The following is a 22287-nucleotide window of genomic DNA, read 5'->3' as shown; positions in this document are numbered from 1 at the left end:
AAATGGACTAATCCTTTAATATGTGTTGCTAAGGACTTAATTTGGACAAATTTAAAGGTGATTTTCTCAATATTTACATTTTTGCACCCTAAGAAGTAGTTGTATCTCGGCCAAATATTGTCCTATCCTAACAAACTATACATCAATGCTTATTTATTTAGCTTTCAAAAGATTTATAAATCCCAATTTTTTTATAACAGATTTTGTGGTCCAGGGTCACAATTGCACAACATCCATCAATTCCCACTCTATCAGAGGAAACCGGTCTGTGTGAAAACAGTCTTATGTAAATCCAGGTAAATATTTCTGTCTCCCATGCTAATTCAGAGACTGTCGGCCCTTGTGTGATGAAGGGTGACAGGTTATTTGTACTGGTGGATCAGGCAGTGGATATTATTTTTCTACGGTGTAGAGTAGCAGTGCCACATTACCAACATATTTACCTGCTGTCTTTAACATATTGTCTGAATACAGTATATGCATAGAAAGATATATTTTAATTGACATGCATTCCTTAACTTTTAGTAGATCCAGCCTTCATTATATGGTTTTCTTGCTGTATGTCAGAAAGCAAAAATAGACATTGATACGTAATGGGTTATTTATATGCTCTATTATTTTGTATTTTTGTATGTGCATTTATCAATGCAATGTGGGGATTTGCGGTATGAGTCATTGTTAAGCATTAATTATAAGCCAGGGATTTTATAGACGAGTTTCCATCCGTTTTTGCTTCCGGACGGATGAATGTTCTCATATCCATGTTACAGTTCCCCTGTCATGATTCTGGAGACAACCCACTGCCCAATTACACCAAATCTGTTAAGGTCGACCTTCAAGTGACATTGTAACCTTCAGCTGGTGGCTTAAAGTTTAAAAAAGCACAGAGACTTCACAATCTCTTATCATTTTCAGACACTTTGCTAATTTGCCATTATCGCTTCATTAATAAGCTAAAAGTCAAAACCGAAAGGTTTAGATATACCACTCACTTCACTAGCTGTCAACTCTTTGTTGAATAACCAATGTTTTTTGCACAGCTGCTTAGCGTAATGCTTTATGCCTTCCTTCTCCTCCTGTGAATTCATCATGATTTCTTAAGGGGTTTATGGAACCTGACCGAGTTTGTTTTTGCACCTCAGCAAGACTCCAAACTAAACTGAGCCAAGATGCATCACATGAGAGACTTAAATCAAGGTAAAATTCACACATATTTCTTCACTAGAGACACACCACAGCCAATTGTGAAGATTGGTTGTTTTTATATTTTAAGGTAATGTCAAAGTTTAAAAAGAAAAAAAAGTGGATAATATACTATAAGACCCATTTGGATGTAAAGTAAAACACTGTCAGAATAGTTCAATAAAAAAAGGTATAGAGAGATCTACATCATATGATCTAATTCTTTTGGCTGCTATTGGTGGCATCTCTTACTGTGCCTAAATAATTTGACATTATTTAGATTTTAGATTATACTGAAAATTATTATTTAGATTATCTGAAAGCTGAATAAATAGCTTTGCATTGATATATGGTTTGGCAATATTTGGCTGTGATACAACTGTTTGAAAATCTGGAATCTAAGGGTGCAAAAAAATAAAAATATTGAGAAAATCGTCTTTAAAGTTGTCCAGATGAAGTCCTTTGCAACACATATTACTAATGATAAATACTTTTTTTAATATATTCATGCTGTAATATTTATGGAACATGATCTTTACTTAAAGGCGGGGTGCATGATTTTTGAAAAATGCTTTGGAAAAGGGAGTCGGGACGAGTATCAAAACACACTTGTAACCAATTAGCAGTAAGGGGCATGTTTACTAACCAATCTTTCCCTTGGTTGTGTATGTGTGGGACGGGTCTATCAAATGAAGGTCCAGATTCTATTGGGGTAGGGGCGTGTTTGTTTAGGTGATTTCAAATATAAACATATTAGCTTTCAGAGATCATGCACCCCGCCTTTAATATCATGATATTTTGGCATACAAAAACAACAATTTTTACCCATACAATGTATTGTAGGCTATTGCTACAGATATACATGTGTGACTTGTGACTGGTTTTGTGGTCCAGGGTCACATTTAAAGATTTAATTATTGGTTTGTTTTTTACATAAAGCATATTGTTTCTGAAAACATGAATTATACAGTACTGTGTATGTTGTTATGGTGCTTTTTGACATTTATTTTCACTTTATTGTAGGAAAATAATCTAGTTAATGAGATTTGGCTGAACCTTTCCTTTAAAATGTAAAATAATTCACTTAAACATCTTGCCTCATTTGAAAAGTAAGCACTGTGACAACAGAAATATTTTAGAAAAGCGAGAATAATTTTCATGACGCAAATCTTTCTGACACAACTCCTGAGGATGCAAAACAGTAAAATATGAAAATATGTCTAGCACATCTCAGCGCCAACTGCTCACGTACAAACTCCCATGATGCTTTTTTTTGTAGCAATTGTTTTTGCAGCCAGTTGGAGCCACGCTTTGATGACTGAGGGTTTTCTAGAGTTTTTCTGTTTCAGTGAAGCAGAAATGTTTTGTTTTGCCAGACTAAACATTTTTCTGCTCTTTTTTTTTGGCTCTATATAAAGTGATTTTTCTTTTTTTTTGTTGCTGTCATGATACAGTGTGCTGACAGGATAACTGACCTATCTGATTCCAACATCTAGTTTCAAGTCTTAAATTGTGACCCTGGACCATAAAACCAGTCATAAGGGTCATTTTTTTTTTAATTGAGATTTATACAAAATCTGAAATAAGCTTTCCATTGATGTATGGTTTGTTAGGATATTTAAAAATCTGGAATCTGAGAGTGCAAAAAAATCTTTATAAAACCGCCAAATCTGGTTCTTCATTCTGATTTGTTGAAACGCGTTCTAAGACTTGATAAAATACCCCGGTAATCCCACGGTTTAGACCGCATTACATAAGTATCACTGCGCCACTGTTGCTGTGTACTGATTTATGAAAATAAACATCACAGTCTTAATCATATTTTTAGTTTTTCTACAATTGCACAATTAATGGCGATATCCAGATAAATGTCAATAAAAATTGTTGAGTCACCTCGTCAATAAATAGAAAAGGTTCTCTGAGGAGTTTCTACTTTAAATCCATATTTCCCCTTTTATCCACTAGGTGGCGATCTTACCCAACTTAAACACTGACGCATTCACTCAACACTAAAAACACTGTGTAAGTTTTGCTCAGGAACTAAATCCGATCTCTTACAAAAGTTCTTCACAAAAAATGGGATTATCTCCGCTTTTAGCTGAAAGTTTGACAGGTCATAAGAGAACAAATGAAGGTAGGATGAAACATATTTTTTGTTTGACAGCCGATGGTCTGTTCTTTCATTTGATATATTTATTTAAAGATCATTTTTCTGGAAGGCATTCAACTAAAACTGAGTGGCATTTTTTTTAAACGCTGACAGGAATGGGTTAAGCATACTCCCAAGCATATTTATCCACACTTCAACAGTTGCACGATATAAATGTTAAAGGAATAGTCTACTCATTTTCAATATTAAAATATGTTATTACCTTAACTAAGAATTGTTGATACATCCCTCTATCATCTGTGTGCGTGCACGTAAGCGCTGGAGCGCGCTGCGATGCTTCGATAGCATTTAGCTTAGCCCCATTCATTCAATGGTACCATTTAGAGATAAAGTTAGAAGTGACCAAACACATCAACGTTTTTCCTATTTAAGACGAGTAGTTATACGAGCAAGTTTGGTGGTACAAAATAAAACGTAGCACATTTCTAAGCGGATTTAAAAGAGGAGCTACATTTTATGGCGTAATAGCACTTTTGGGAGTACTTCGACTCGCCTGAAAATTGTTCATCACATCACAATTTCCATGAGCTATATTTTCACATGCGTGTAGAGAATGGTTTACCAAAACTAAGTTACTGGGTTGATCTTTTTCACGTTTTCTAGGTTGAACCCAATTATAACACTTAAACATGGAAAAAGTCAGATTTTCATCTAGTGGCATTGCTACGAACTATAATGCTTTTATATCGTATGTAAAGATACCTTAAGGACAGCAATGGTGTAAATTGCTTTTATACCTTTTTTCAAGCCAACACTTATGTGCCTCTATTCAAACTGACTTTAAACCATAAACCCAGCTTGAGAAACCTTCACTGGAGTATTAAGAGATTTACAACTAGCCCACAGTCTCTTCTATATAATAACTTCCCTGCAGTGTTTTGTCCCTGTTATCATGTTTACTATCTTCATTATAAGTTCATTCTGTTTTCTCTTTATACTCTTATTTCTAAATCTCGGCAGTGTGCTCTTTGAGTGACGGATCTGTGAGTCCGAACCGGAGACTTTAAAGACCACGTCACAAGTGAGGCACAGCGGATGAGAGAGAGAGAGAGAGAGAGAGAGAGAGAGAGAGAGAGAGAGAGAGAGAGAGGGGGAGAGGGGCGCGCAGAACGCGCGAGGATATATTGATACAAAGCGACGCTGGTTTCTCCTCAGTGCGTGTGAGAGAGACCATGCGTAAGGACGATGGAGCATTGGAACAGATGAAGATTGTCAGTGGGTAAGTGTGTGTATGTCTGCGTGTTTGAATGCCTTTATGTTGTTTGCCTAATTGCTTGACCACCTGTGCATGTGTGTGTTTGCATTCATGCGTATGTGTTTGTCAGTCAACACATGCATGTGTATCTGTTTCTCTGTACCACCAGTGAACGCACGTTGTGTGTCAGGTGTGTATCCTAATGAGAATCTTACCTTAATCTAATTTACACATTTACAGTGCGTGAGTGTGCATAGAAATGTGTGATGCTTTTAATTATTGTATACAATTGGCTCTGCTTATTTGGACTTGTGTTTAACTCGGCATACGTATCTGGGTCCGTTCACGTGTGCGTGTGTCAGTGTTTTTGTGTCATTAACCTCCTCAGTGTGCGTATATGTGTATGAAAGCATTAGAGGAGTGACTGCGTCTTGCCACATAAAATATCAATGTGTGTATGTGTGTCAGCCAAGCACAAATATAACTGAGGATTGTGACGTGTTATTGTGATGTAATATGTCTTTTCAGTGTAGCACATTTTGTGACTTTTTTGTCACAATCTTGGAGGGAAAGTAAAACAGTGTTTGTGCGACAACATAAGTGTGTTTAGCTATCTGAACCTAAACGAAGATTTATTAGTGAACAATTCTGTAAAACAAAAGGAAAGAAAAAAACTTTGTGACTTTTAATGAAGTGATTTATTCTCACTTTTTTATTTTTGGCTTGTTTGAACAGCTAATTCATGTAACAAGCGTCTAAAACAGGTTGAAAGACAATGTGTGAGAAGATTTGTGTGAAACACACACTACTACAGTATATATCTCAGTCCTGAGAGACTTTGTGTAATCAAAACAACACAGCATTACTGGTAATGAAAGATATTATCAGCAGAAAGTCTGTCACATATCTTAATCTGTGTGAATCGGGGCTTTGGGGCATTCTTCTGTTTCACTTGTCACATCAAGCGTTTTTTTTTTACCTTTGCTGGGAGCGAATATCGGTGCCACAAACGTCTGGAGCTCTTAGGGAATCTCATGAGAGTTTTACCACAATGCTCGGTCTGCTAACGCTACAAAGACGAGTCACAAAATCTTATTGTGAAAGAAATGTAGCTAAACTATACTTTGTTTTGAAATTGTGTGTGATAGCCTACTTGCCTGTTTGAAACTTAACATCACAATGCCATTATTTTGTGGGTGGTTGCTTTGTACATTTTTTAAATCAAAATGTAATTTTTTTAATGTTAAAATAATCTCACTTTAACTTTCTTTTTTACAGTGTTGTCCAGCGATCCCGATGAGTGTCTCCAAACCACCTCCGCCCCACTCCCACTTTCCCCCCAGCAACCCGTCCTCTCACCTTCCACTGCCTCCCACCTCCTCATCTTCCCTCTCTCCCTCCACCCCTTCCTCGGCTGCAGGCCCCCCCAGTCCTGCCATGCCTCCCCCTCCCTCCCCGGTAAAGATCTCCATGCAGGAGCACTTTGCCATCAACGTGTGTCCCGGCCCCATACTCCCCATTCCTCAGATCTCCGACTTCTTCCCTCGCTTCCACGACTTTCCCATCACCCCCCTTCCGCCGCGGGAAAAACAGGTACTAAAGGACAAAGACAAGGACGTTGATGCAGATAGAGAGAAAGACCGCAAGAGGGAGAGAGAGCAGGAGGAAGACGGAGATTTTGCCGACTCGGATGACGATGACAGTGAGTTTGCCTTGGCAAAAGTCTGGAGTTTTAGATTGAAAGAGCTTTTTGTATGACACGTTGAGATATCAATCACAGTTTGTTTTGCTATATGACTTAAGGGGTGGGGTTATCACAGATAAATTATGACAAAATAGCAGATGGTGCTGCACTTTCACTGATTGATTGTGTAGAAGGCACACAGTAAAAAATGGGGCAGTACTTTTTTTTAAAAAGGTCCTTACATGTACACTTAGGTACAGATATGAATACATTTTGTACAAATTTGTACCTTTTAGGTACCAGTATGTAGTTCTGTGGTACTAATATGAACTCTTTAGGTCTAAAGATGTACTTCTTGAAAGTGTACCGCCCCTGGGGACATATTTTAACAATTTTTCTGACAGTGTACATTATTAACCTGCATGCTTTTACTCACCTAAAGTCAGGTTGACACACTTTCAATTTTGGTTCAGATTGGTTTTGTTAGCTTTTATGTTTTTACATTAAAAAAATAATTTAAAATATGCCAATCTTGCCCACAACTTTTTAAATAACAAATTAGACATTTTTAGATTAAGTTGCTGCAGAAAGAAGGTCCTGTTTTTTTTCCAAAATGTGATTAGTGTCACATATATCCATAAATAAGGAGATTTAAAGGTGCCGTAAATTGTAAACTGTATTTACCTAGATGAATAATAAGTAGTGATGCACCGAAATGAAAATTCTTGGCCAAAACCGAAAAAAGTAAACCAAGGCCGAAAAACCGAAACACCGAAAGAAATTATTATGCCAATTATTAGTACAATTGCATTTATGGCCTTCACTGTGTACTAACTAGGGGTGTGTGATGGATCAAAAAACTCACAGTTCTGATCACATTACAGTTTTTGAGGCACAGATCAGATTATTTTTCCGATCAGCAAAAAGCGGGTGGGAAAAATCTAATAAACAATAAAGAAATTGCAAACATTTATAAAAGAGAACAAAGTTGTACATTAATAAGGTCTGAAATTAGCATTACAGAAATCAAATTAAACGAATCATAACACAATAAATTAATAGTATTATTTTTAGAGCTATTTGTCTCTTTGTCATGGGTTGTTTGATTAACATTAATGACACAGACTTGAGTAGGTTAATCTGACTGTAATCTATACATACATTTAAGACCTAAACACATTTTTTTATTAGAAAAAGAATACTGTGGAGATAATTTTGTTTATATGTGCCCTATCAATAACAGAGAGATTTTATGTTTGCTTGTTTTTTTTTTTTTAAACGCGTCTCTCTAGTATGTGCACTACCAAGGGCACTTAAACGCGCGCACTCAAACAGAGAAGGAGGGTGAATCTCAAACAGCGCAACAGTCGCTCCACATAAAAACGTTGCGTTGTGTTTCATTGCTTTATTCGCCAAATGTATGTTAATGGATTACAGTATGAGACACATTAGCGCGACTCTCTCTAAAGTTTACACATCAAGACAGCTTAATCTTTGCAGACGCGTGCAAACGGCTCGACCCTGAGTGAAACCTGCTTGAGCACGAAGGGGAGGGGTGGGTGACGACTGGACTGATCACCGTGAGTGAAACCCAAGCGCTACCGCACAGATGGGAGGGGCGCGGTTGACATTCATTTTCGGTTTACATTTTCGGCTGGATTTTTTTATTTCGTCCCGAAACCGATAATGCTATTTTCGGCCGAAATTTTCGTCCGAAATTTTCGGTGACCGAAATTTCGGTGCACCCCTAATAATAAGAGTTATTTACATGTTTATGACATACCGTGAGCATCAAACTATTTCTTATGTAAACCTCATGCACACAAAAGAGCACTGGAAAACAAGCCTTTCTCAACATAACACTCAGGGTTCCCACGGGTCCTTGAAATCCTTGAAAGTTTGTGAATCTGGCGAAAAAATTCAAGTTTTTGAAAATATACATACACAGATACAGGGCATTAAAAGTGCTTGTATCTATTTTATGCAAGACGTTTTCTGGAAAAAAATCCATATTATTCTCTGTTTAGTGTAGGATAATATCATAAAAATATACTAAACTGTTAGCTTTAAATGCTTACATCTTCTGTATGCGAATGTTGATTCATACCAAAATGCATAGTTTTTTGCATAGTTGTGTTTGACACATGATAACGTCTCTGGTTACGTATGTAACTGTTGTTCCCTGAGAAGGGAACGAGACGCTGCATCTCCCTTGCCATACTTCCTGCGTCCCTGTAACGCCGTCTTAGGCAATATTTCAGATAGCGATATACTTCCTGGCTTCTGCATCACCCTGTCACCCAGCAAATGCCTCACCATTGAATTTGAAATACACATTCAGACCCCTGGAGGCGTCCCCAAAGTGTCACCGCAGTGACGCAGCGCGAGTTCCCTCTAAAGGGAACTGTAATAATGTATCTTTAAAGGTAACACAGTGTAACCTTGCTCTCACTTGAAATGTGTCCCCACATTTAGTCATTGAATTTTAGGGTATTGGACCTGGAAACTCCTTGAAAGGTCCTTGAATTTGAAATTAACTAAGGTGTGGGAACCCTGAACACTGACTGTGACGTTACAGTCGTAACGTACGTCCCAACATTAAATTAAATTAATTACAATGTTATTACAATGCTAAAAACAAAGTTGTGACTGCTGAGTAAGCGTTATATGTTAGTTAATGCTATATGCTAGCGTTTACGCTGCCAAGTTCTACTACTTTTGCAGGTCCATACTAAAAAAACACAAACTTACCACTCAGAAATGTCCATTAACAATCTCTGAATAATTAATAATTCCTCAAAATCTGTATCTTCATCCGATACAGGCTCAAACATAAGGTCTGTTTGCACACACACAGAGCTACTGAAATGAGCCGCTATAAGAAACAGCCAATCAGAGCAGAGCTCAACATTATTATTCATGACCCTTTCAAATAAGGTAATAATAGATTATTTCATTCCGGGGACAAATCCTAAGTTTGTAAATAGACATGTAAAACAGTCTCTTGATCATTTCTGCACTTAATTAATAAAGTCACATATCTTCAATGTAGGTATTGTAGAGCATATAATGTTTCAATGCATTCTTTGGCACCTTTTACATTTTAATTGCTAAATTATGTATGTAAATGTATACCCCCTGGCAGGTTCTGTATGCATGTGATGGTTGAACATCACTTGCCTAATTAATAATTTTGCAGTGCATATATCTAAGGCACATGACACTTTGTTTATTACAATGGCAATTCAACTGGAACGACCCGAGGTTAAGTGCTTAGTTCAAGGATATGTCACTAACAGTAAATGGATCAGACCTTATGTGCTTCGAACCTATAGCCTTTATCATTACCAGCCCAGATCTTAACTTGACAGTCTTGCATCTTTATTGCATGAGATCCCACACATGATATATATATGAATCCTCCCTTGATTGACTGATTTTATTCACCAGTAGGCAGCCAATGAGCCGTGTGTACTTCCCTTTGGCTTGGACTTGCGGCTCATACAGTTCAGTATTGATTGCTTTGTTTGGTGTTTGCTGGATTGGTGCGTGTGTAATGACTGGGCTATGCGATCAGAGTGTTAAATACTTCATTAGTCTCTGTAATGGTGCATAAACACTACAGATCTTCTGTATGTGCCGTGCCCCGATTAGGTCTTAACAGGCAAGACTGATTCCCGCTTATTTCGGGATTTGGTGTTTGCTGCTATTTTTGCTAATGTGTGTAAGTGTAAGACACTGATTTATTTTTTTTTCAGCCTACCTGGGAACTCTGGAGTTTAATCTACTGTTTGACCAAGAAAATAACTGCTTACACTGCACAATTCACAAGGCCAAAGTAAGTTTACACAAACTTGCACGCATGCAAATACAACAATTGTACAGGAGTGAATATTACATACTGCTTTTAAAACACATGAAGATATAATAAGCATATTTTTGATAGTTATACACTTGCATGTAAACACACTCACTGTCAGGTAGCCCAGCAAGCAATTTTGTGTTTTAAAGACGTCTTATAATCATCCAAACACAACACTTCTAGGATAAAACAAGACAGTTGGTAGTTGATAATTTTATCACTTAAAACTAATCTTTAATCATAATAATAGAATATGTAAAGGTTTTACCTGTGACAGTAGTTTCTACATGTTTTTACTGCTTTGCATGTACAGTCCCATATGTGGGATTTCAAAATGTACAGTGACATAGCACACTCAAATTCAAATTGAGATTTAAATTGGGTTTCGCGGCACACACAAAAGGCGCGCTGGAAGAGACGCTCATTACAAAACGGCGTCTTAAACAATGACTACGTTTACATGTACACCAATAATGCGATTATTTCCAATAATCAGATAAGGGTATTATTCGCAGTAAGATGTTTACATGACTGGAGCTAACCTCTTCACTCCAGTTTACATGCAGGTTTTATTTTTTGATTATTCACATGTAGCCCAATTTTACTTATGGTAAATGACAAACATGTTCTTATGGACGTATTTTGTTATTTTGTGCTGTGATGAAGACAGAAATATTATGCCAGTGCCTGAAACGATTTTATACGCTGCTGTCGCGTTATTTGAGATGTTTAGGCAGACTGCTGACAGCAAGTCGTCTTGCCTGAGTTCATGGAAAGCTTTCTTTTGTGAAGATTAAAATAAATTTGCGCTTAAAGGGACACTCCACTTTTTGTGTGAAAATATGCTCATTTTCCAGCCCTCCTAGAGTTAAACATTTGATTTTTACTGTTTTGGAATCCATTCAGCTGATCTCCGGGTTTGGCGCTACCACTTTTAGCATAGCTTAGCATAATCCATTGAATCTGATTAGACCATTAGCATCGCGCTAAAAAATAATTTTTCCTATTTAAAACCTAACTTTTCTGTAGTTACATCAGGTACTTAGACTGACAGAAAATTTAAAGTTGCAGTTTTCTAGGCCAATATGGCTAGGAACTATACTCTCATTCTGGCGTAATAATCAAGGACTTTGCTGCTGTACAGTAACATGGCTGCAGTAGGCGTAGTGCTACGCTCTGCCCCGAAAATAGTCCCCTGCCATTGTAAGTTACTAAGGGGACTATATTCTTAGTACACACTGTAACTACATAAAAGTCTTAAATAGGAAAAATATCAAACTCTTTGGTTATTTGTAGCGCAATGCTAATGGATTATGCTTAGCTATGCTAAAAGTGGTACCGCCAGACCCGGAGTTCGGCTGAATGGATTCCAAAACTGTAAAAATCAAATGTTTAACTCCAGGGAAGCTGGAAAATAAGTATATTTTCAAAAAAGTGGAGTGTCCCTTTAAGTTGCGTGACTAAAACACTTGCGCACGTCAGTTAGTGCACTATAGATGTGATTAAAGCGTTTACATGGACACATTAAAAACGGCGTACGCCACTTATTTTAATACGATAATATTTACTGCGATTATGAGCTTAATTGCATTATTTTTATTGAAGTATCGTGTTTACATTAAGTAAAGTATAATTGCAATATTGCCAAAATCCTATTATAATCGCATTATGAGGATGCATGTAAACGTGTTCAGTGATTTTAAGCCCTTGATGTGGTTTTTCATGTACCGAACTTTAGAAGTTACAAATAGACTATACAGATATACAGATTTTCGGCATGCAGTGCGAAAGACAAAGTTGAAGTGCCCGTCATTTATATTCATAGAAACAGCTCTTTATACAATATTTTTAGGCACGAGATGGTTCTATTTTATGTCACCCCCTCCAAATAAAATATTAAGTTTAAAATTAAATAAACATCTAACCATAGCTCAAACATAAACTAAGTAAGATAAATAAATAAGTGAAACCAAACACCTTGTAACCACTGCTGACTTTGCTTGCATGACAGAATATCATACATCTTGCAAGTTCAAGTTTATTTTGACTAGAAGCGGGTTACTCATAGCCGGACCATATGGGGTCTATTGCAAACCTAGATGGTAAAATGACGGCTATTGCTTGCTGGGAGTACTAACTCTCATGTCACTTGAGTCAACATTGTATGATGATTTGCTTTCAAACCACGTGGATAATGTTTCTATCCCTGTAGTGATATGATCTATCCATCTTCCACCCTAACAGGTTATGGATGTACATTGCGTGTGACATGAAGTCTGTGTTTTTGTGTGTTTGTTTGCTCCGACAGGGACTGAAGGCCATGGACTCCAATGGTCTGGCTGATCCATACGTGAAACTCCACCTCCTGCCTGGAGCAAGCAAGGTCATTGCAACCTTCTCACACACGCACCAATGCACACAGCATGGCTGAGCTCACGCTACATCATCAGTACAAGTTGCCTCCCAGACACACACACGTCGACCCGTCCGTTACACGCAACTCGCAGACATGATATGTGCATGCACAGCATGCAAGGCTGCTGTGGAGAGCGTGCGGTTGACCTGGTAAATTTAAAGTGCGTTGCAGCACTTGGTACTGAATTATTCCCTCTTTAATTTTCACTGCATGTAATGAATTCACAGTGCTCTAATCTGTTCAAAGGATGACAGGGGAAGAGGGGAGCACACGAGATGTCTTAAGGTGCCGGAAGCATCCTGTTCTCTTTCTCTCTCTCTCTCTCTCCAGTGGTTGTACTCCATGTCTTATTTTCACGCTCACTCTCTCCTTCGTCCAATATCTGCACATGACCCACTTTGACCTTGGAATACCGACACATTGTCAAGTGCTGGAAGTGAGGATGGCTGGGAAAGAGAGAGATAGATGAGAGGGGACAGCAGCAGGTGGTTGTCATGGAAACAGCACAGATTGTTACACCGCTCACGTCAACCGGAGAGCGTATATACGAGGGGCAATGAGAAATTGCGAGAAACGTCACGTCTTGCGTACCTTCCCACGCGCCAGCCTGGTAAATATCGACCGGGAGGGTTAGACAGCTCCGAGCTTTTAAAAGGTGTGCGAGCCAGAAGTGATGCAAGTGCGCAGTGTATGCCCACCCTTAACCTCACGCATGCATGCGGTGGTGCAGGCGGCTGTTTAAAAACAACAGTTAACAAACTCTCTTTTTTATTGTTCTTCCACACACGTCACGTTTATGCACGTCATCTATTCGTGCAGTTTTTTTAAGTACTTCCTGTTGTGCAGGGTCTTTACTGGAATCCCATAAAAGTACAGGAAGCAGAGTGAAAATCAGTGAATTTTTGGGCTGGAGAGTGGCCCCTTTTTAGGAAGTGTGTGTCATCATCACACAGCATGGAAAATGAGATATCTGAGTCACAGACACTTTCCAAAGATGCTGCTCTGGGAACCTCACTGCCTTTGGCCAGATGGAGGAGAGAGAAAGAGAGGGAAATGTTGAAGAGAGAGAAGTTGAGGATGAAATATTTACAAGATGCGATAGCACTGATTTGGCAGTCGGAGCGAGAAACAGGTGAAACCATATGCTGTTGTAGGCAAAGACTCTACGTGAGAGGATGCCAGAAAAAAATGCGAAAAAGTAACAAGTGCAATTACATAGCTGCTTTTATTAAGCATTTGATGAATGCTTAATAGGCTGAACTACCATTAACAAGTAATTAGTTTTTATAGCTAACACATTCTTCCCTTTCTAGGGTGCCAAGTTTTTTTGTCCTTTGAACTACAGTATAAATTAAATTAAAAACAAAATGTTGGCAAGTTTGAGAAACTCTGTAATGGTCCTGTACTGTAATGTAGCTCTACTGGTAGTGCATGGTGTCAGCAACAGCTTGTTCATTGGTTCAAATCCCAGGGAAGGCAGCGTTTTGAATAAGATTACCCGGGTTTTCTATTAAAGATTTGCACAAAACTTTAACGTTATTTCTAAATGACGATAAAAAACTAGTGCGAATGACTGCGTTTCCATTAACCAATGTTATGCGACTAAAACATAAACCATGGCAGTGGATGTGATTGACTTCATATGGCACCACGTAGACAGATGGATGACATTAAAATACAGCAATTCGACAGCATGCAGAGTATTCAATGTATTTTGACGTCATGCGCTTGTCATTCCATGCGACGCTGGATTAAAGGGATAGTTCACCCAAAAATGAAAATATTGTCATTAATGACCAACCCTCATGTCGTTCCAAATTCGTAAGACCTCTGTTCATCTTCAGAACACATTTAAAGATGTTTTATATTTAGTATATTGAAAATCTACGTACGATATACTGTCCATGTCCAGAAAGGTAATAAAAACATTATCAAAGTAGTCCATGTGACATCAGTGGGTCAGTTAGAATCTGTTGAAGGATCGAAAATACATTGTGGTCCAAAACTGACAAAAATTACGACTTTATTCAGCATTGTCTTCTCTTCCGGGTCTGTTGTGGGGCGCATGCGCGGGACTGAAGTCACGTGACTGCAGTGACGCGGATGAAGTACGACGTGACTGACGTGTTATCTTGTGCGCCCCGGCTGTTTTTTTGTGCCCCCGGGCTTCGTTTACAGTCTGAGGGAGACGCACGCTTTGCCAACATGTCTGAGGATAACACGTCATCCGCGTCACTGCAGTCATGTGACTTTAGTCTCGTGCATGCGCTTCACAAAAGACGTGGGAGAGAAGACAATGCTGAATAAAGTCGTTATTTTTGTTATTTTTGAACCAAAATGCATTTTTGATGCTTCAACACATTCTAACTGACCCACTGATGTCACATATGACTACTTTGATGATGTTTTTATTATCTTTCTGGACATGGACAGTATATCATACATATTTTTCAAACAAGGGTCAACAAGCTCTCGGACTAAATATAAAACATCTTAAATTGTGTTCTGAAGATGAACGAAGGTCTTATGAGTTCGGAACGACCTGAGGGTGAGTCATTAATGACATTATTTTTATGTTTGGGTGAACTATCCCTTTAAGTCGAACACTATATTTAAAAACTTTTGTTGTTCTTTCATGGTAAACTGATTGGAACAATAAACAATTGTAAAAAGCCAAAAAAAAACTTGAATTGAACCGAACAGCTCTTCTGTCTTTTCCTCCAATGATCCATACCGCGCAATATTTAACTCTTTCCCTGCCATTGACAAGTTATCTCGTCAATTAAGAGTAAACACTTCCCTGCCAATGACGCTTCCCGACAGGTTTTTACAGAATTCTATAATTCTGCTATTATGCATTAGGTGGCGTTCTTACCCAATTTATAAAAAACTGAAGCATCAACTAATTCAAAAACAGTAAAATCTCAGATAATCGTATCTGATCTCTAACAAAACTCCTTTACATAAATGCAATAATATCAGCTTTTTGCTAATTTTTTTATTTTTGAAGAAACCTACCCATATTTGAGAGGATTTTCGTTTTTTTTTTGTTTAAAAGCAGAGGGTCTGTTCTTTCATTTGATATGTTGTATGTTTATATATAGAATAACATTTTCTGGAAGGAATTTTGTGAAACTGAAAAAATGCTGGCAGGCAACTTTTCTTAAAAACGCTGGCGGTGAAAGGGTTAAAGACCATGATGATCGTGTTCCCTGTAAATTTGTTCCCATTGCCTTTTTGCAATATATTCCTTTTTTCGAAACCACCTCATCCAAGCGAAAAACTTTTTGCATTTTGCATACTTTTTTATATTGGAGTTTTTTTTAAATTTATGCGTTTCACCTTTTTAAATCTCTATTTAATACTGCGCAATTTTAAGATAATGAAAAAACACGTCTTGTGAGAACTTTTTATGGACTTTAATTTTTAGTGAATTGAATACTGTGGTATATAAATTTGGTAATCATTCAGTGCCATGATATTACCATGCACCACCGTATCTTTTAAGTATCTTTTGAGCCATGTGCTTCCCCCGTGAAACCCACTAGCTGCTTTTGCTATTTTAATTGATTGTGATATATATATATATATATATTTTCTTAATGTCGTCTGCAATTACAGTGTTTTTCATGTGCCTTGCAACCTCAAGGGGCGAGAGAGGAGATAACCAAGCTTGACTGGTTCCAGCTTTGAATGCAGCAGTGCAGAGAGCAATACTGAGCGAGAACAAGAGAGGGAGATGAAATAAAATATGCAGGGAATCAACATGCTCTTCAGGCAATGAATGACGTGGACTTGCTCTGTCAGTAGAGCGAGTGCTAGAGAGAGCCTGTGGTTTGGGAGATTGTGTTTGGCTCTTCACAGCCAGTGTTTTTTGATTTAACACTAATTTGTCAAACATGCTTGTTGAGGGTAATTGCCCAGATTAGGAGAGATGTGTGGGTATTTAAAGTACAACCAAGTGTAGTAAACACCGAATTTATCTACGTTGGGGAACTGTCAATCATTTTTAAACAAACTAATTAACTGCCTAATGAGTTAATAAAATGTCTTGAATATGGAGAAGTGCTAAAAGGTTGCGAGTAGGGTATCGCATTAAAAACAAAAGAGGACATCGAGGGAGTTTTGGTTCGGTTTACTTAATAGTTATTACAGTATAGATGAAGAGTTTGGTTGCAAAACACAATAAATCCATTTTGACTAATTTTGGTAAAAACGTGTTTTCTATACCAAGAAAGTGACAAGATGAAAAACTATTTTCTGTTACAAACTTTCACATCACTTTCACATCTTTAGGTTATAAAAACATACAAAATTCAAATCCATAATGTGATTTTCCAAGATTTATTTTAAAACGGATATGTTATCCACAAAAATGCTATCTTTAATGTTAATATGTTCAGTTTAATTCAGTACATTATTTAATTTTTAAATGGAATTAATTAAAATGAAAAGTAACTCGCATATTAACTCTTTCCCCGCCGGCGTTTTTAAAAATAGTTGCCAGTCAGCGCCAGCATTTTTCATGATTTTCACAAAAGTTTAATGCCTTTCAGAAAATGTTCTTTTTTAAATATATAACCAAACAATACATCAGATGAAAAAACAGACCCTCTGCTTTCAAACAAAAAAAACTTTTATCCTACCTTCATTAGTTCTCTTGTAATCAACTCTCAAACATGGGTAGGTTTCTTCAAAAACACCCAATTTTGAGTAAAAAGCTGAGATAATTCCATTTTTGCGAAGGACTTTTGATAGAGATCAGATGCAGAGCGATCTTTAAAACATACACGGAGTTCTTTCTCTTTCACGTGAGGCGCTACTTCCGGGTTGTATAAGTTGCGGAAATGCGCCACCTGGTGGATAATAGCGGTATTGCGGAAAGACGGAAAATCTCGTCATTGGCGGGGAAGCGTTTTCTCTTAATTGACGAGATATCTCGTCAATGGCGGCGAAAGAGTTAATGTGTACATTTATAAAGTAATGCGTTACTTTACGCGTTACTTCAGAAAAGTAATTTTAATACATAATGCGCGTTACTTGTAATGCATTACCCCCAACACTGTTACTGTGCCTTCACACCGCCACCGGCGAGAGCTCCAAAGTAGACGGAAGTCATTCATTTTCAATAAGAACTGTCGGGGAGCCCCGTCGAGCAGCGGCACGGCACCTCATGTACGGTGTGAGCATCGAGGAGAGTTGAAATCAACGTAACTTTATGGGTATTAGCTGTGACGTGGTTCAGCGGCAACCAATCGGAAGGCGAAAACGTTCGGCGACAACCAATTGGAAGTCGGAAACCTCCGCTTGAGAGGATTCCAGAAAATGCATTCTAGCGTCAGAGCGTCCACTACACCTTTTCTATAGCGTTGATAGTTGGGCAGCCAGAGCTTTTATTGACGCTCTCGCCGGTGGCGGTGTGAATGCACAGTTAGTGAGGACACGCGTGTCATCGCAACAAAAAGTTATGGTTCAGCTCAGACACAGGGATTTAAAAACAGATCAACATTCACAACAGGAAATGTCGGCATATGGGATCTTTACCGTATGTGTGTAAATGCAATTCATTGGCAGTGTGAATAAACCAAAAATTAAACGATCCAGGACAAATCCCGGATGCTTTTTCCGTGTATTTTTGTAAACTTTGTGTAAAAAGGGTTATGCTTAATGTAATCATAACTAGATTTATTTATGAAAACAATAATAGTCTTATATTTAACTTGATAAATGTGTGTATGTTTGTGGGAGTTTCGATTTTTTGGGATGGGGAAACAGAAGGAGTCATGAGCTGTCTGTGAGATGAAGGGGTGTTATGGGGGAAGCCTCTCGTCCTTTTTCTCTCCTCTGTAAAGTAGGCGAGCAGACGTCTGCTCCTCACCTGAGGGAGAAAAGATAAATGATGTTCTCACTCCTGTCTATTTTGACTGACTCTCTCTCTTTCATCTCTCCTTTCCGCCACTGTCTGTCTTTCTGTTTATGTAGTTATCTAGGTGGCTGGACAAATCTCTCATCTTCAGTCTCTCTGTGTCCTTTTTGTAATCAAATATCAGTTCAGACATGGTTTATTGGTGTGACTCAGGGACCCTGTGGCAAAAATTACATTTTGTATCCTGAGTCAGGGTACAAAATGTAATTTTTGCCACACCTGCCATTGGCAGATGAATTGAAAACATTTATCGTCCATAAAAGCTTTGATAGGATTAAAAAATTCACACTTTGTTTTCTTGGAAAGTTATCTTGGAGACGTAATACCATTAGAATTTATTGACAATTAAAGCAATGTGTATTGGCTATGTGGTTTTGTTCTGGGCAAACTCCCCGCACAATGAAATAGCAAAGTAAACTCCCCATGGTAATTTTCCCCCTGGGTAAAATTTGCATAATATACATTAAGTAGATGCTGTAACAAGGATTAAACAAGTTGGTATATTGAGTACATAGCACAACACATTAAAGATAGACACAATAGATTGCTAGACTGAATTTCCCAAGGGCATAGATTATAAGACAGATGTTTATAGGGCTAAAGGCAAAGGGCTGTCAGAAGGTGGAGGAGATTATTAAGAGCATCTTGAATTATGAATTGCACCTTGTGGGGATTAAACCAGCACCATTGAAGTTACTAGCCCTAGCCTGAGGCTTTAACCACTATCACCACCCACTGTTCAAATTTACAGGATTTTCTCATTCAACTATATAAAGCTGTTGTAATTTTTGTACGCATATAGCATTGAGGTGTTAGTAATTGCATCCCGTGCTCTGAGGTGGTGACATGCGAAGTAATGTTTATTTTGAGGATCACTTCATGCTTCTGAATTAAGAGCTAAGATTTATACGCTTTTAAAAAGATCCTGGTTGGACCTATTTCTTTGCTGATCTTTTTTGTGTGTATTTGGTATAATACAATGTGTTCATGTGGTTAATGGTTAAAAAACACATTATTTTACACATATTGCCCATTTTTGTAGCTCCAGATATACTGCTTTCATCAAATGCATTGATTTTGTACAAGACTCATCGATCTGAAAAGCATTGTGTCCCTGATTGGCCAGCTAATCTGTACGTTGTGATTGACCTGAATACCTCTGACGTCAGCAGGAAATGTGACGCTCCTGAAAAATAAAAAATATGCACTTTTAAACCACAACTTCTCGCCTTCCTCCGGTCGTGTGACACACGACGTTGTTGTATGTTGAATGATACTAATTAATGTCTTTGTGCCAGTTTATTGTTTAAAATGGTCCGCAAATGTGCGTTTCATAACACGTAACATTTCGACGTCATTACGCAATTACGCGAGGTCGCGCTGGCGCGTCACACAGCCGGAGGAAGAAGAGAGGTTGTGGTTTAAAAGTGCATATTTTTTATTTTTCTTACCAAAAATGGCATTTGAGGAAGGCAGTGATATCTGGAGCAACAATAATGTACATATAATAATTTTTGTTACTATAAACCACTTGAACACATTGTATTATATCACATACACAAAATAACATTGTTTTTTAGCAACAAAATCGGTGCTCTTTAAAAATTTAAGTGAAACAAGGAATTTTTACAATGCGTTTAAGGCTGGATTTACACTGTAAATCTTGATTCCCAAGTCATATTTGTTGCCTGTATCGGATTTTTTGGACGACCCGCTTACATCATCTTTTAAAAGCGACTTGTATCTGATACAAATTTGTTTAAACTGTCTTTATATACCAATACATAAGTCAAATGTAAGTACTCTGAAAATGAGAGTATAAAACTCGAGGGTCTGTAGACCTCTCACACAGCTAATTATTTCCATTCGGGACGAAACAAATAATTGGCTTGCGCGACTATCACTCTCTCGCGCGACCATGGCACCACCCCTGTTGCTATGGGATCTGCCCACACATGCGCACACCCGATTGATTTGAACGTGCACGAGGCACTCTAGGAAGAGCAAAAGTACGACAGAGAAAGTGCATTCAGAACTCAAAGTACCTGCATATCCAGTCAGCGAAGACAAACAAAGGAATAGACGAAGCAATCAAACGAGAGTAAATATCGCGTGACTTTTCCTGGAGTCGACGATGCGGTAGCGGTATTGTCTCCAGAGTGTAATTCTGATCAGAGTCAACAATGCTTTTATCATGTAAACTCTACATGCAAAACACTGTATATGTTATGAATCTTCCACGAAATTCACCTTCATCACAGTGTAACTGATGGTAATAAAAAAACTTGTTTCTTATCAATGGAATCTGTTTTTAGCTTTGTCTTATAAATATAACTAGCTCGTTTGTTACCAAATCAAACAAAATATATTTTAAAACTTAGCAGTATCAATATGCTAGCTTAATAGTGAGTACTAAAAGCCATCCTATTTGTTTATATTCATAATGATAAAGTTAGGTGTATTATTACATGTGATTGTGACATGATGTTACTACATGCACCACGCTCCTTCCTCTCCACTCGTCTGAGGTAAGTGCTGCTCCCAGCAGAGCCGGTCGCCCGCGCGTTCATGTGTTTTGGGGGCGTGGCTTTAGAAGAAACCCAGAAGGGAGGGGGTGGAGTGAATGGAAAAATAAGCTGTGTTTAAAACAGTCGTGAGAGGTCTACAGACCCTCGATTTTTATACTCTCTTTTTCAGAGTACTTACATTTTACTTATGTATTGGTATATAAAGACAAATTTGTAAAAAAGTTTTTTTAGATAATTCATGCCTATCCTGCCTTTAAACCACAGAGAAAGTAAAATGTAGCGATATGCAATGGACACAGACAAAATTATTACAAAGGATTATAGAGCTTTAATAAATTTAAACTTCAACATTACTCCACTAAGCGGAGCCGTCATGCTCCATTACGCTGCTAAGAAGAGTCATGTGATTAAATTGCGGGTGGCGTCAACGTCGCATTTTCAATGACACGTGTTAAAATGGGAATATCCGATCTGTACGTTTGCATTGTGGACACGAATGCATGTTTCAGATTTATTTCCACATATAAATGACGCCTAATAACGATCCGAGAATATTGGAATCTATGCGTACGTGGGTCATATCCGATCTGGGAAAAATCAGAACTGAGTCACTTCAAACCTGCAGTGTTAAAGCGGCCTTAGATGCACTGGGGAACTGTGCTGTAATGGTGGTTAAGGTTTTGGCTGGTAACCGTATTGTACCCTTGTGCAAGGCTCTTAACCTTTGGTGCCCTCAGAGGGTTTGTCTCTGTCTCGTTATGCCATTTATTGCATTTAATTTAATCTTATATTTTCTTCCTCTCTTTTAGGCAAATAAACTGCGCACTAAGACTTTAAAGAACACGCTGAATCCGGTGTGGAACGAGACGCTAGTCTATCACGGCATCACGGCTGCTGATATGACCACCAAAACCCTCAGGTACCACCTGTATTTCTCATGATCATGCACGCTTCGTGAAATCATGTGTCAATTTTTGACTTGTGAAATTCATCCTGCGCTTATATCCAAACTCACCTATACAACATATGGCTCTTTATAGCTTTGCTCACATGACTATGTCGTGGGGCGCAAATCCCATGAGTCCCTTTGACCTGCTTATTAATCACAGTGAGACAATGAGAACATGGTGCGTGCGTTGTTAGTTTTAGTGCTTCAGGCTTTAAGGTCAAATCAGCTCAGAGAGGCTTTGTCCCACTCCCACTACTACCACAATGACCCCTCTAAAATATTATATTCAACCTCATTATTGTTTCCCTCCCATGCGTTTTGCTCTTTTAAATAGGCTGTATTATAAAATGAATAAATTAGCATATGAATTGTTAA

The 22287-nt window shown here is 38.1% G+C and overlaps 1 protein-coding gene across 3 annotated transcripts in view; it reads left to right on the top strand.

The window, feature by feature from the left end:
* The first annotated feature begins 4407 nt into the window (after positions 1-4407).
* The window catches only part of doc2g (double C2-like domains, gamma), a 56680-nt gene continuing 38800 nt past the window's right edge, over positions 4408-22287 (top strand). Inside the window, exons 1-5 of one of the 3 annotated variants that reach the window (XM_055167955.2) lie at positions 4408-4571; positions 5826-6249; positions 9990-10069; positions 12402-12476; positions 21773-21882. In XM_055167955.2, the coding sequence (XP_055023930.1) occupies positions 5844-6249; positions 9990-10069; positions 12402-12476; positions 21773-21882 (671 nt within the window). In that variant the 5' untranslated portion in view covers positions 4408-4571; positions 5826-5843. The remainder of the gene's footprint in view (positions 4572-5825; positions 6250-9989; positions 10070-12401; positions 12477-21772; positions 21883-22287) is intronic. The other 2 variants (XM_055167953.2, XM_055167954.2) reach the window with 2 other exon arrangements.

This window comes from Misgurnus anguillicaudatus, chromosome 5 (genome assembly GCF_027580225.2).
Source record: "Misgurnus anguillicaudatus chromosome 5, ASM2758022v2, whole genome shotgun sequence".
In the NCBI taxonomy this organism is placed as follows: domain Eukaryota; kingdom Metazoa; phylum Chordata; class Actinopteri; order Cypriniformes; family Cobitidae; genus Misgurnus; species Misgurnus anguillicaudatus.
This window is presented reverse-complemented; position numbering and strand designations above follow the sequence as displayed.